Here is a 13,028-nt window from a genome sequence, read left to right as displayed (position 1 = left end):
GGAGGATTCGCTACCGATCTTGGTGAGGGAAACGGACGGAACGACGAGATCTGAGAGACTATCCAAGAACGGTAAGGTTGTTACCGAACCTCTTTTCGACGCTCGAAACTCATCGTGTGACTAAGCAAAAATCAAGAAAATAATATTGGCACGTAGGTTGATAGATGATCTATAACTTTGTTGAAGAAACCACCTCTGTTTTGGTTAAGAATCGAAAGATAGAAAATGGAAAGAAACCTCGGAAAAACTAATCGGAAGCCTTGATTTTCTGGTAGGAGGAGAGAGAAGCCGCCGGCGTGCCACGCGTCAACCAACCAGAGGGCCGCGTGCGCCAATCGCCCCCGGACACGCGTCGAGCGCCGCCTGGGAAAACGCGGCTCCAGCGCTCCTGCGACACGCGTCCCTGGCTCCGCGACCCGACCCGCGCTCCTTGGCTGACCCGATACCCGCACGGCGAACCGAATCCAGTTGACGACCCGCGGTCCACCCGAATCACCGCTTCCGACCCGAACCCGCGACCCGCGACTGCAGGAATTTCTGGGCGCGTGACACTCGCGCGTGGAACCCGCGAGTGGCTGCTCCCCAGCGCGTGACTGGCGCGTGGAGGCGCGTGTAAGCTGTTTTTGGCCCGATCGGCTTCTGTTTTCCCTAGTTTCCCCTGATTCATATCCTAACTCCATTTGTTTGTATGAAATAGGACCTTATTGAGGAAAAATCACCCCCTCTCGTTACGCCAAGTGTGTGGAAACGCTGCGTAAGGGCACGTAGCATCCAAGTAAGTCGCCACACGGAATTTAGGAAGTAATACTTGTAGGAACCGCTTGGGATGCATGCATGCTAGTCTGAATATTTTAGGTTGTAGCTTTCCCGTAAATGTTCGTAGGAAATAGTTTATTGAACGTAAGATGTATGCTGTGATTTGTTATGAGAGTTACTTGGATACTGCTTATATGCTCTTAATTCCCACTTTATTTTATGCATATGTATATCTTTTTGCTGAATGGAGAATGGAAAATTTGCGAACTCTGTGCTCCGGGAATTGATGGATGTTATCACCCCGTCGAGCTTGTATGATTACTTTGCATGAAATATGTTTGAGGTTTTTGGATAATAGTTATGTACGTACTCGGTTATTTTTAGGGCCACCTTTATGAATAAGACTAGAAGACAATGGTTAGAGCGACAAACCATCAAGGGATCGACTTAACCTTTCCCTATTAGTTTATCAGACCATCACGGCACATGAAACATCCTTAGAGTACCCTTAAGCTACTTGTGTGTGGATGGTGATATAGCTTCGTGGGGGACCAGCGGGTTCCTGATCAGGACTCGACTGCTCGATAGCCGTTTAGTATGGGAAACGGGATACCCACGTCGTAATTGACCGTTTAGCTGGATGGAATAGGGGAGGTAGCCCTCCCAAATACAGGGGGATTATCATGGGTCTAGGGGGTTGCAGCTCACTTCCTAGGCAAGACCCCAGATAATCTCATACCCATGCCGAGGTAGCCACTCGTAAGGCACCAGTCCAACACAGGTTAGCATAAAAGGAACTCTATGGGTTTAAATAAAAGGTCTAGGAACCAAAGAGGACCAAAGGGATAAGTTCCAAGAGAGAAAGCCCTAATGAGGTAAGGCCCGATTTCAGTTGTTCTAGAGCCAAAGGAAAGCCCGTGATCGTCTGCTAAGTTTAGGGTGCGGTAAGAGCCTACAAGTAGGTGGCTTACTGAGTATAATTTTTATACTCATTCCCTTTATACTTTTTTTTTCAGGTACGTGAGGCGTCGAGTCAAGAGAGGGCGCGTCGATCGATGTGGGTTGTCACAGAGGAAGCGTGTCCCGGGGCGTCAGTCTAGTTTACTAAATAGTACACTTTGTCTCACATGTTCCTTTCCTTGTTTTTCTTTTACCTAGGCACTTATGTCCTTCTAATAAAGATATGTTTTTCTTTTGAAACAAATGATTTCCTTGAATTTCTCGTTTATGCATTACATGTCATACAATGTTAGTCACGGCTTAATTTGGGGTCGTGACAGACCATAATATAATTTAAATTTCAAACTAATCCTTATGAAATATTAATTTATTATTTATTTAAACTACCAAAATTAGAATTATTAAATATAAAAACGAGTTTAACTCGAATGATATAAAATGAATACTATTACTCGATAATTGAAATAAAATTAAAATTAAAAAAACTAAAGTTATTAAATTAAGCGTAAGAAAAAAGAACTTGAAAGAAGTGCCGTTTGCCATCTCATACAAAAGATAATTTTGTTGGGAAAACACGAAGATCCAAAAATTGCCGATTTTCTCAAATCGAACTAGAGAAGTAAGATCTAGCAGAGCTCGCTGCCGCTTTTTCCTCCCTCCTTCACTTCAATTGCGACGTAATGAAGATGGAGTTGGAGCAGAAACAGTGGTTCTCCTTGAGCTGAGGTAGTATGTGATCAATTCTGCGCAAGTAACTTCCCTTGACATGGAAAGGTCGTCGTTGTGCAATTGCGTTGTTAACTTTTTGCTGGAGGAGAACTATGTGTTGACTGCATTTGAGCTTCTCCACGAGCTTCTCGACGATGGCCGGGATGCCCAGGCCATTCGCCTCAAGGAGTATTTCTCCGATCCAGCTCACTTCCCTCCTGATCAAATCACTCGCTTCAATTCTCTTCGAGGTTTTTATTTCCCCACTCTATCTTGTCGATTTCGTGATTTCTGATTTTCCTTGTATATATTTACTCTATTTCTATTTCTTCCATTCGGTTAAGAAATTAGGGGTACGTGATTAGAACTTGATTTCTACTATTGTCAAATTTTGTTGAAGTAGTGCGGTTTAAAAATTCGCGCTCAATCTCAAGCTTAGGGCTCCAAATGTTTCTGTTGAGCTCAATGGCAATTCGGTAGCGTGTATTGACGTAAAAACATAAGTTCTATTTGCTTTTCCAAATTGCGATTATTTGTTTAATCGAATTCAAACAATGATTGAGATCTTCGGAATTTTTTTATTTCAGATTTTGGCTCGAACAACAAGCTTGATCAAGATTATACATTATCTTTAGACCTGACATTATAACGTTTTTTTTTTTTCAATAAGTGGAGGAAATAAATCATAGCTTATGCTGGAGGTTTGATGCAGGACTTCCAACTGTCTTGTTATGTAAGGTAGTGGATTGACATTAGAGTTGAGAAAACTAGTTCAATACCCACGGATGTAGGATCATGAGATAGAAGTTGGCAAAATATAGCAAGACAGACTGAGGCAGATAGAATAAGTTCAACTAAATAATAATTCGATTATGACCTTATACAACTCAAAGTTCAACTCACATTCCAATGGAGGATCGCAGATCAAAACATCCCTCCCATCGGATTGTGCAGACAAGTCTTTGTTTTGGGCGGTATAGATGGAAATAAGTCTTGTAGTATTTAAGGATAACCGTAAAGGAGAGTTTGAGAATTGAGAAACAATTGAATCTAAGCCTACTGTGGAGCCCTCTCTAAATAGTTTTACTATTTTTTGTGGTACTTTTACTTCTTTTTCGTTAAGCCCAACTATAGGATCTTTCTGTAATCCCTTTGTCTTTTTTTTTTTTTTTTTTTAGGTTTTATACCTTGTCTACCATTGTATGTTGGCTTGCTCTTTAATGAAATTTTTAAAAAATATAAACGTCAATTTGTCTTTTATATATTTGGTTAAGAAGGAATTTGTAAAATAAATTAAGTTTTCTGCTTTCTTTACTGTCGGAGACTAAATTTTCATTGAGTATCATACTCACTGGTACTGGTGTTTAGTCTTGTTTTTAGATGTAATATCCTTTTTTTTTCTTCTCGTTCCTATTTGGAGCAGTTGCAGACCCTCAAAGTTTGTTGGAGGAGAAAGAAGCAGTAGAAGAAAAGTTAGCTATCAGCGAGTATGAGCTGCGCTTAGCTCAAGAAGACATTTCAAAATTGAAGATCGAATTGCAGAAAAAGAATGAGGCCCATTCAGTTGAGTTGAGTGGTAAGTTATTTTTTTCAGCATTTCAGATTTTTCAGTACTGTTCCCGGAAAAGTTAGTGGGTTTGGAAATAAAGGAAGAAAGTTGTAGTGCAGCAGCCATTGATGACCTCACTTTATTTGCTTACAGTTGCAATGTCAAGGAATTAGGTTTTTAGGGTAATAACAATGGCCTTTTTATCAACTGGGGTGATCCCTATTCTTGTGGACGCCACAAATTTTTTCTTTTATGATTTCAGTCATCTGTCTGCAATGTGTGAATAATTATTATAGTATTAATTTATTTGATTGGTCAATGCTTATCTGCTATTATCCGATTCCCAAAGTTATTTCTCTGGGTTGGTTTTAACAGATTCAAAGGCCGACTCTACTATAAGAATTCGGCAAGAGATTCATCAAGAAAATAGGAATGCCTCCTCTGATCTGGGTCCACTTAAAGACAATGAACGTCAAGATCTTAATTGTGCTGTGAAGGAATATCTGCTTATAGCAGGTTATCGACTTACTGCAATGACATTTTATGAAGAGGTATACACTATGCAAGATTATGGATATATATATATATATATATATATATATATATATATATATATATATTCGTTCTATCATCTGTGGATTTTCTTTAGTTGTCGTATCTATCACTGTCCTAGAAGAGGGGAGCTGAGATGCCTTTGGTTTCCATCTGTAAAAAAGATAATCTATTTTCAATAAATAACGTCATAACTTTTGAAAAGACGACTTCTAAGATGGTTCAAGATGTTTAATGTGAGAGACAACTGATTTGAGTACAGAGCAAAAAATCTTTGATTTTCTACCAGAATTATACGGATATTTCTTTGAGTGGTTTCATGTAAAATATTTACTGTTACCCATTGGCTTAAAAGCTACGTGTTTGAATTCCTGTAATGTCATTATTGACTTCCACTTGTTGGGTCTCTACAGATTTTCAAGCTGACAAGTATAGGGGAGTGTTGAAGTATTGATATAATTTGATTTATAGTAATCCATTATCATAGATTGATTCGTGATTTAACATATATGTGTGTGTACAACTCATCAATTTGTTGTCATTTTTACAATGACTTCTTTAAGTGGCTTTTTTTTGGTACTTATGCTTAATCTTTTTTTGTTTTATTTTTTGTTACATGAATAGAGTGTCCTATTTAATTTTCTTAAAAAAAAAGGAAAAGCGTAGAGTCTGCCTTGAGGGTCCATATAGTGTGCTTCAGACTCTACATAGGCATCCACAGGTATTTTAAATTATATATTACCTTTTCCTGTGCAGGTTACAGATCAAAACCTTGATGTTTGGCCTAACTCACCTGCATGTGTATCAGATGCCCTGCGTCACTACTACTATCAATATCTATCCTCCACCTCAGAAGCTGCTGAGGTAGTTCTTGGTTCAAGTGTGCAAGCTGCTTTCATGTTAATTTAAAGCCTTTTCTTATGAATACTAATATCCTGTTGCACTTTTCTCGCTGCTCCATCAAAGCAACGGTTAAAGTTAGATGCTACTGATATATATTAATATCCCATTGTGCTTCAGTGCTGTTTTTTCGTTTTTTTCCCTGTTCGTTGCTTGGAAATTTTTTTGGGTTATGGTAGATGGTTTATTTATTTATTATTATTATTATTACTTGGATAAGAAATGAGTATTTCTTTCCAACTAAAGAAAATTTAGAAAATAATGGTTAAGGGTAGAGTAGGCCTGGCACTAAAAGGTACTATATAAAGCAATGCCAGTCTAGGTTCATCAATAAACTAGTAAAATTGCCAAAAGGCTGATGGATGGCACTCTAATTAGAGGCAGTGAATTGCATCCTGTCACAAGAAGGAATCAAAAGATTTTTGTTAGTCATTGAAAAGGTTTGTTATATTAGTAAAAAAAGACTACAAGAGAGCTTTAATCGCATAACTTTAACATGTTGCCTCGTTGGTTACCTTCCATTTATAAAGGATCTCTGGTAGCCAATCCATGTTGTCTCTAGGGATACAACAGGAATCCCCAAATTTTGGGGGAAGAAATGGTCGCCATTTCATTGCCAAATCGCTATGGACAAAATATAAACAGAAATTTCATCTAAGGGGAATGTTGAAGAGTTTTTTGACTGAACCCTTTTCATTGTGAAGCCCTTGTAAGCTAGGGACCATAAAATTCTTGTTAGCTTCTTGGGAATATTTCCAGACAATATTTTTGTGGGAGGAAAATTCAATTTAGGCATATTGGCTATCAAGTTGATGTGGGCTGGTTTACTAGTGAATGTGCCTAGCTGCCCAACTGACTTTTTTTTTTTAATCAAGGGTGTCCAATTAAGCTTCTCGAAGCGATGACACCAATGCCTCCAAGGTGAGGGAGGTAGAGAGGTCCGTTTCCAATTGACAAGCTGGCACCCTTTAATCTTCACCAAGAAAACCCGAAGTCAGTTCAGCCCTATATGTTAGCCTCAAGTGACCAAGAATAGTTCTTTTCTTTTCTTTTTTCAATAAATAAAGCCGACATGTTTTCTGAATTTCAGTTTGTATCATTACCATGTGTCTGCTTTACAGGAAAACATTGCAATGATTCGACTGAATGAATCTTTGCTAGAAGCAAACAAGAAATTAAATCAAGAGAAGGAAAGCTTGCTAAGAAACAAAGATTTGGCAGAGGGTCAGATAGGTGCATTAACAAAGTCTTTGGAAACTATGCAGAAGGATATTAAAGATAAAGAGAGCCTGGTATTTCCCCCTCAATATACTTCGGAAGTGCTGTCTAATTTTTCTCCTAATTCATAAAATGACGTGCACTCATCTTTAGGTACAAGATTTAAAGAAATCTTGGGAGCACCAGAGAAAGGAACTCAATGACTGTAGAGCTGAAATCACTGCACTAAAAATGCAAATTGAGGGATCTCATTCTAATTTGTACTCAGTTACTAATGATGTGGATCCTGGCCAATTGCAGTCCTCTGAAACATACAAGGAGGAAATAAAGTTACTGAAAATTGAAATTGAGACTTTAAAGGCAAAAAATATGAATGCATTGAAGCCTGTTGAGCCAACTGTTACAAAGGAAGTGCCTGAGAATGTAGAAGACGTTGTTGTTGAGATACATGAAGACAAAAACATGTTAGCTCATATGTCAGATGAAGGGAATATGGTTGTAGATAATGGAGATATTCGGTCACTGGCCACTCAAACTCCTGGTAACAACATGAGCAAATCTGATGAAGTTTTGCATGAACTTACAGTAGTTTCATCAAATAATGACAATTGTATGGAAAATAAAGAAAGCATCTCCGAACAAAATGGTCAGCAACTGACAGAAGACAATGTGTTACCTGTGAAAGAAAACAATTCATGTGATGAAGCTGTTTTTGAAAAGGTAATTAGTCAGTTCCTTATCCAGTTCACATTTGAACAGACTTGTTTCTTGTACTGGGGTCTGGCTGCAATTCTAATGCCTGCCCAACAATCTTTCATGTTCATCTACTCTTCTCTTCATGTTTATCTTTTAAACTTAGATATATGAACTATGATCAACAGGGTTTGGGGACCATTCAGATACTTGCAGATGCCTTGCCGAAGATAGTTCCTTATGTTTTGATCAATCATCGTGAGGTTCTTTTCAGTCTCTCAGTGACGGATCAAAAATCTGTCTTACTTCCATATTCTGATTTGTTGTTTGTACTGACTTTCAGGAGCTTCTTCCCCTTATTATGTGCGCAATTGAGCGTCATCCAGATAGTGGCATCAGGGATTCCTTAACTCACACACTGTTTAATTTAATCAAACGTCCAGATGAACAGCAGAGACGTATCATTATGGATGTGGGGTTTTTTCCTTAATTTTTTCAACTGTGTTTGGAGGTTGCCTTTTTATGTTTTTCATAATGAAGCTTTCGTCTACTATTTAGGCTTGTGTTACCCTTGCTAAGAGTGTTGGAGAGATGAGAACAGAAACAGAGTTACTTCCTCAGTGCTGGGAACAAGTGAGTTTTGCAGTCTACGTCGTAGGAGATATCATTTGTACCTTTTGTGTACTTTTGAAGGAATATTTTATATATGTTTTTCAATTTGTAACCAGATAAATCACATGTATGAGGAACGTAGACTACTTGTTGCTCAATCATGTGGAGAGTTAGCAGAGTTCGTCCGGCCAGAGATTCGTGATTCACTTATTCTATCTATTGTGCAACAACTGATTGAAGATTCTGCAACTGTTGTGCGGGAGGCTGCTGTTCATAATCTTGCTATGCTGCTTCCTCTCTTTCCAAACATTGACAAATATTACAAGGTCAGCCTCACTAAATATGCTACGAGGCATTCATGGAGAAGAATTCTGACTTGAGGGAATTTGCTACAATGTAAGCTCTAGAACAGGTTGATAACACATGGTCTGGGGAGTGGAGCCGTTCCCCTTGCCATCAATTGGATGACACATAAGAGGGATAAGAGGAGGTATTAGGACACGAGTTTCTTCATCTAATACTTAATTTTGTTTGTCTACAGGTAGAGGATATGATGTTCCAGTTGGTCTGTGATCCAGCTGGTGTGGTTGTGGAAACTTCAATAAAGGAATTGGTTCCTGCAGTTATAAAGTGGGGAAATAAATTAGACCATGTATTAAGAGTATTATTGTCTCATATTTTGAGCTCTACTCAGGTGTGCTTTTATCTCACCATCTTCTTGGTCTGTTTAGAAACTTCATTAATTGTCTAATTTATTTGCTCAATATTGAAGCGGTGCCCACCTCTTTCCGGTGTTGAAGGATCAGTGGATTCTCATCTTCGTTCATTAGGTGAACGTGAACGTTGGAATGTTGATGTCTTACTAAGAATGCTGTCAGAATTGCTCCCATTTGTGCACCATAAAGCAATTGAAACTTGCCCATTTTCTTCAGTAACTCAAACAGCAGAAGCCATGATCTCTTCTTCCATGCTTGAATTGTATGCCGGGTAAATTCTTCTCTTTTCTCGTTATGGTTTTCTTTTAATTTTCTACACAATTGGAACATGATCCTTTCCCTAAACTCTTACATTTCGGAAAAGAAGTTCAGATCAATTTGACTCTGGTATACTATTTGTCTAGGGGATGCATTGAATGGCCAGCTTTTGAATGGATTCATGTAGACTGCTTTCCTGATTTAATACAACTGGCCTGTTTTTTACCTCAGAAAGAAGACAACTTGAGAAATCGACTTACTAAGGTGCCTTATCATTATCTATGTCATTCTTTAGTTTTTAATCTTGTTTTTGGTGCGTTACCCTCTTTCTCTAATCTCCTTTTCTCTCTCTCTCTCTCTCTCTCTCTCTCTCTCTTTTTTTTTTTATATTTCGTTTTTGGGCTTTGCAGTTTCTATTGGCTGTATCTGAACATTTCGGCGATCCTTATTTGACACATATTATGCTGCCTGTATTCTTGGTAGCAGTTGGGGAAAGTGCAGATTTGGCATTTTTCCCTTCAGCTGTCCATTCAAGAATTAAAGGTAAATTATCAAATACATTTTGCAATTGTTGGGGAAAATTTTACTTGGGTACTTAGTTGACTGAGTTAGATTTAACCCTAAAGTTTTAATTTTATCAAATTGAATTGAAATTTAAATAAGGGGTGAAACTAATATTTTCCATAACTTGAATTTCCTTTTTTTTTTTTTTTTTTGTTCTTTTAGATGGATGAGACTGCTTTTGTAGGTATTAATTTTGTAGTTAGGTTCATTTATTTTTATAGTTGTTTTGAACATTAGGCTGTGTTTTTTGGTTTTTATTTTTTTTAAAAAAAACTAAGCTATATATGTTTTTTGTTTTCTGATTTGGAGAAACAGAAAACCAAATTTGCTTGTAACCGCCTTCTGTTTTCTGATTTTGTAAAACAAAGAACCATACTTGTTTGATTACTGTTTTTTGGTTTTTGATTTTTTTTTAAATAGAAAAATAATAATGGTTTAATAATTATTTTTTGTTTATTGTTTTATAAAAAAGTTGATGAGTGTTTTATACTTATGTTTGATTTTTATATTGATAACAACCCCACATGTTTTACAATTTGTTCTTTTCTAATATATGGTGATGATTTATTTCTTGAAGGTCTTAAACCAAAAACCCTTTTGGGCAGAAGACTTGCTACAATTTGTGTTTTGCCACTTCTTTTAGTTGGTGTTTTGGGTGCTCCTAGTAAACACGAAGAGTTGGTGCAGTTTTTGAGGAAACTATTAGTTGAAGGGTCTAAGGAGGAGAATCAATCAGCAAATCAATTTACTGAGATTGTAGATGCAATCCGCTTCTTTTGGTTTGTATCTAAATAAATACCTATAGATAGTTAATTTTTGTAGTTTTCCCTTCTGAGTTTGCTTTCCATTGTGCAGCACATTTGAACAGCACCATGGTGTCATTTTTAATATTCTGTGGGAGATGGTTGTTAGCTCTCACATAAGTATGAAGACCAGTGCTGCCAATCTGCTAAAAGTTATTGTAAGCTTAATTGTTCTGGAGTTGTATCCGTTTGATTTAAACACCATATTGAAAGCTATATCAATTATAATTTATTGCTAGGTACCTTACACCGATTCAAAAGTTGCGTCTACTCACATTTTGCCTGCTCTGGTTACTTTGGGATCAGACCCCAACTTGAATGTGAAGTATGCAAGCATAGATGCATTTGGAGCTGTTGCACAACATTTTAAGAATGACATTGTATGTATCTTTGCTTAGCTATATTTGACTGTATTTTTAGACTTCTGGAACACTCTACGAGGGGTAGCTGATTAAATTTTTGGATCCCTTAGATAGTGGAGAAGATAAGGGTTCAAATGGATGCTTTTCTGGAAGATGGATCGCATGAGGCTACTATAGCTGTGGTCCGTGCATTGGTGGTGGCTGTACCTCATACAACAGAAAGACTTAGAGATTATATCCTTGGCGGTCATTCTAAATATCGTTCTATGAATTTTTAGGACTGTTTCAGTAGGCTAATAAGAAGGCATATTACTTTCTGGACATTTTGCATATTCAGATTACGTAGTCTATTTGTTTCTTTAACATGCTACATCTTTTATCCAAGATCTTCCAACTCTCAGCGGCACCACCTACGTCAAGTTCATTGATGCGTCGCCGTGAGAGAGCTGATGCATTTTGTGAAGCAATTCGTGCTTTGGACGCTACAGGTTTGTTTCATTCTGTGAGACTTATAAATTGGACGCTCAAACTTGCTCTCTTCTGTTGATTTTTTTATTTACTCCCACTGACCAGTGAAACTCTTACATTTGAATCATATAAAATTATTCGCTTGTCTTAGACCTATCGGCAACCAGCATACGGGAGTTGTTCCTTCCATCCATACAAAACCTTTTAAAAGATTTAGACGCTCTGGATCCAGCACACAAGGAAGCTCTTGAAATCATAATGAAGGAGAGATCAGGAGGAACATTTGAAACCATCGGTAAGGTGATGGGTGCACATCTCGGAATAGCTTCATCCGTCAGCAGTTTCTTTGGTGGTGATGGTGGCCTGTTGGGAAAGAAAGAAACTTTGGAGCCATCTCCAAGCGAACCAGTTGAGCCACCAAATCCTGTGCTGCCGCCACCAGCTGAAGACACTAGGTTCAGACGAATCATGCGAGGAGGTTTCACCGACATGCTCCGAGGCAAAGTGAAAAGTCAAGACGATTCTCCGAGCTTATGACATGGGAGACTTCTCGTAGGCACCATTCAGGCATGTCTTCTCCTTTCCTTTCTCAGTATAGTCTCTAGCGAAGAACCTTTTCTGTCTTTGCATGAAATCAGAATACCATGTCGAATAAGGTTACATTCTTTCATTAAATTATTTTTTTCACCTTATCTCACTTTTGTACCCTACTTCCAATAGTGAAAAGAAAAAAGAAAGAATATTGTATCCTAAGAAGTAATGTTTCATTGCATTACATATGTGTAAAACGAAAATATCCGCATAATTTAGGATCTCTTTAATGCCTTATAGTCATCTCTTTCCCTTGCTATATCAGCATGTTACTGGTTTTGCTCTTCATTTCACCCATTTGATTTGGTATCCTTCTGTTTATATTTTATATCTTGATAGTTTTGAAAAATTAATTAAAAAATATTATATTTAGGAAGCAATGCATGCGACTTCAAACCGCCCTCAAAGGTAGGACGTTTTCCATTTTATAAGAACTTTTGTACCAGAAACAATCGTATCTCCGATTATAGCTCCGCGGTATGTAAATTATATCTTTTCTCACCATCTTCCAGTGTATGGACAAATGAATGCATTTTTATTAGAGTCGTATTCTATGGTTACGATTCTATTATATATGTCTGTTTCATTCCGTCGAAAATCGATTTGACGGTATAGACATTTATGACCTTCCCCTCTATGGCATGTAGTAATGATTTCTCTAGTCTTACAATTTTTACCACAACGATGTTGATCATAGATTAAATTACTTTGTGGATTGGATGTCCCTTCCATTGCCCTCTCTTATTTTTTTTCTTTTTTAATAAAATAAATAAATAAATAATAAAAGAAAAAAAAAAGAATATACCAAAAGGATATGTTGGCGAAGATTAATAACAATAATCCAAGGAGAGGCAATTTTGTCTTCTTCTTGAATGCAAACAAACACGTAATGAACTATGGTATTCATTTACACGAATGATGTTAGGGTCTTGTGACCAAGATCTAGAGTCCATGACCTCCAATCCATAATAAACTTCCCAAGTAGTGTTACATGAACTGGATTGGATGTAGGACTATCTCCAAAAGGATCATTAAAAGCCTAGTTGAGAAGTGGATCACATCTAAGCTAATATCATGATCATCCTAACAATGAGAAATATAATTAGAAGAGATCTCACCAAACAAACATAGTATTGCTACCTTAGTTGACACTCTTATGATCCCAGCACTAACTTAAACATAGAAATGTCCCACATCGGTGTGAGTGGGTGCGTCGCGTACTTTCACCTAAATAAAGTAAGTCTGAAATCTGCGAGAGCAGCGTCACATGTGTTAACGTTAGGCGAATGCTGACTCTGGCCCTCACATGACACCAAAG

The 13,028-nt window shown here is 37.6% G+C and overlaps 1 protein-coding gene and 1 long non-coding RNA gene across 4 annotated transcripts; both read left to right on the top strand.

Annotated features, from left to right (window-relative positions):
• Positions 1-2,008, top strand: LOC111444721. 3 transcript variants are annotated; one of them, XR_002710732.1, is made up of 4 exons: positions 1-71; positions 276-612; positions 698-775; positions 1,773-2,008. It is a non-coding gene; the product is annotated as an uncharacterized LOC111444721 (long non-coding RNA). The 3 variants fall into 3 exon arrangements; XR_002710731.1 differs by having other exon boundaries at positions 1-76; XR_002710730.1 differs by having other exon boundaries at positions 7-612.
• A 252-nt stretch (positions 2,009-2,260) lies between these two features.
• LOC111444806 (lisH domain and HEAT repeat-containing protein KIAA1468-like) lies at positions 2,261-11,969 on the top strand. The gene is made up of 20 exons (XM_023082859.1): positions 2,261-2,675; positions 3,848-4,000; positions 4,349-4,524; positions 5,282-5,389; positions 6,547-6,717; positions 6,797-7,363; positions 7,525-7,599; positions 7,680-7,808; positions 7,895-7,969; positions 8,065-8,274; positions 8,490-8,642; positions 8,721-8,935; positions 9,069-9,186; positions 9,333-9,465; positions 10,064-10,265; positions 10,342-10,447; positions 10,529-10,669; positions 10,762-10,885; positions 11,023-11,139; positions 11,271-11,969. The coding sequence occupies exons 1-20, from the start codon at positions 2,483-2,485 to the stop codon at positions 11,654-11,656; spliced, it is 3,552 nt and encodes a 1,183-aa protein (XP_022938627.1). The 5' UTR covers positions 2,261-2,482; the 3' UTR covers positions 11,657-11,969.
• The last annotated feature ends 1,059 nt before the right edge of the window (positions 11,970-13,028 follow it).

The sequence above is a fragment of the Cucurbita moschata genome, unplaced genomic scaffold (assembly GCF_002738365.1).
Source record: "Cucurbita moschata cultivar Rifu unplaced genomic scaffold, Cmos_1.0 Cmo_Scf00007, whole genome shotgun sequence".
NCBI lineage: Eukaryota > Viridiplantae > Streptophyta > Magnoliopsida > Cucurbitales > Cucurbitaceae > Cucurbita > Cucurbita moschata.
Note: the sequence above shows the minus strand (reverse complement) of the source record. Positions and strands in the feature narration are given on the sequence as shown.

Coding starts and splice junctions, on each gene's coding strand:
- LOC111444806 (XM_023082859.1), top strand. CDS start 2,483: ATGGAAAGGTCGTCGTTGTGCAATTGCGTTGTTAACTTTTTGCTGGAG. Junction 2,676..3,847: donor TCGCTTCAATTCTCTTCGAG/GTTTTTATTTCC, acceptor TATTTGGAGCAG/TTGCAGACCCTCAAAGTTTG. Junction 8,275..8,489: donor ACATTGACAAATATTACAAG/GTCAGCCTCACT, acceptor GTTTGTCTACAG/GTAGAGGATATGATGTTCCA.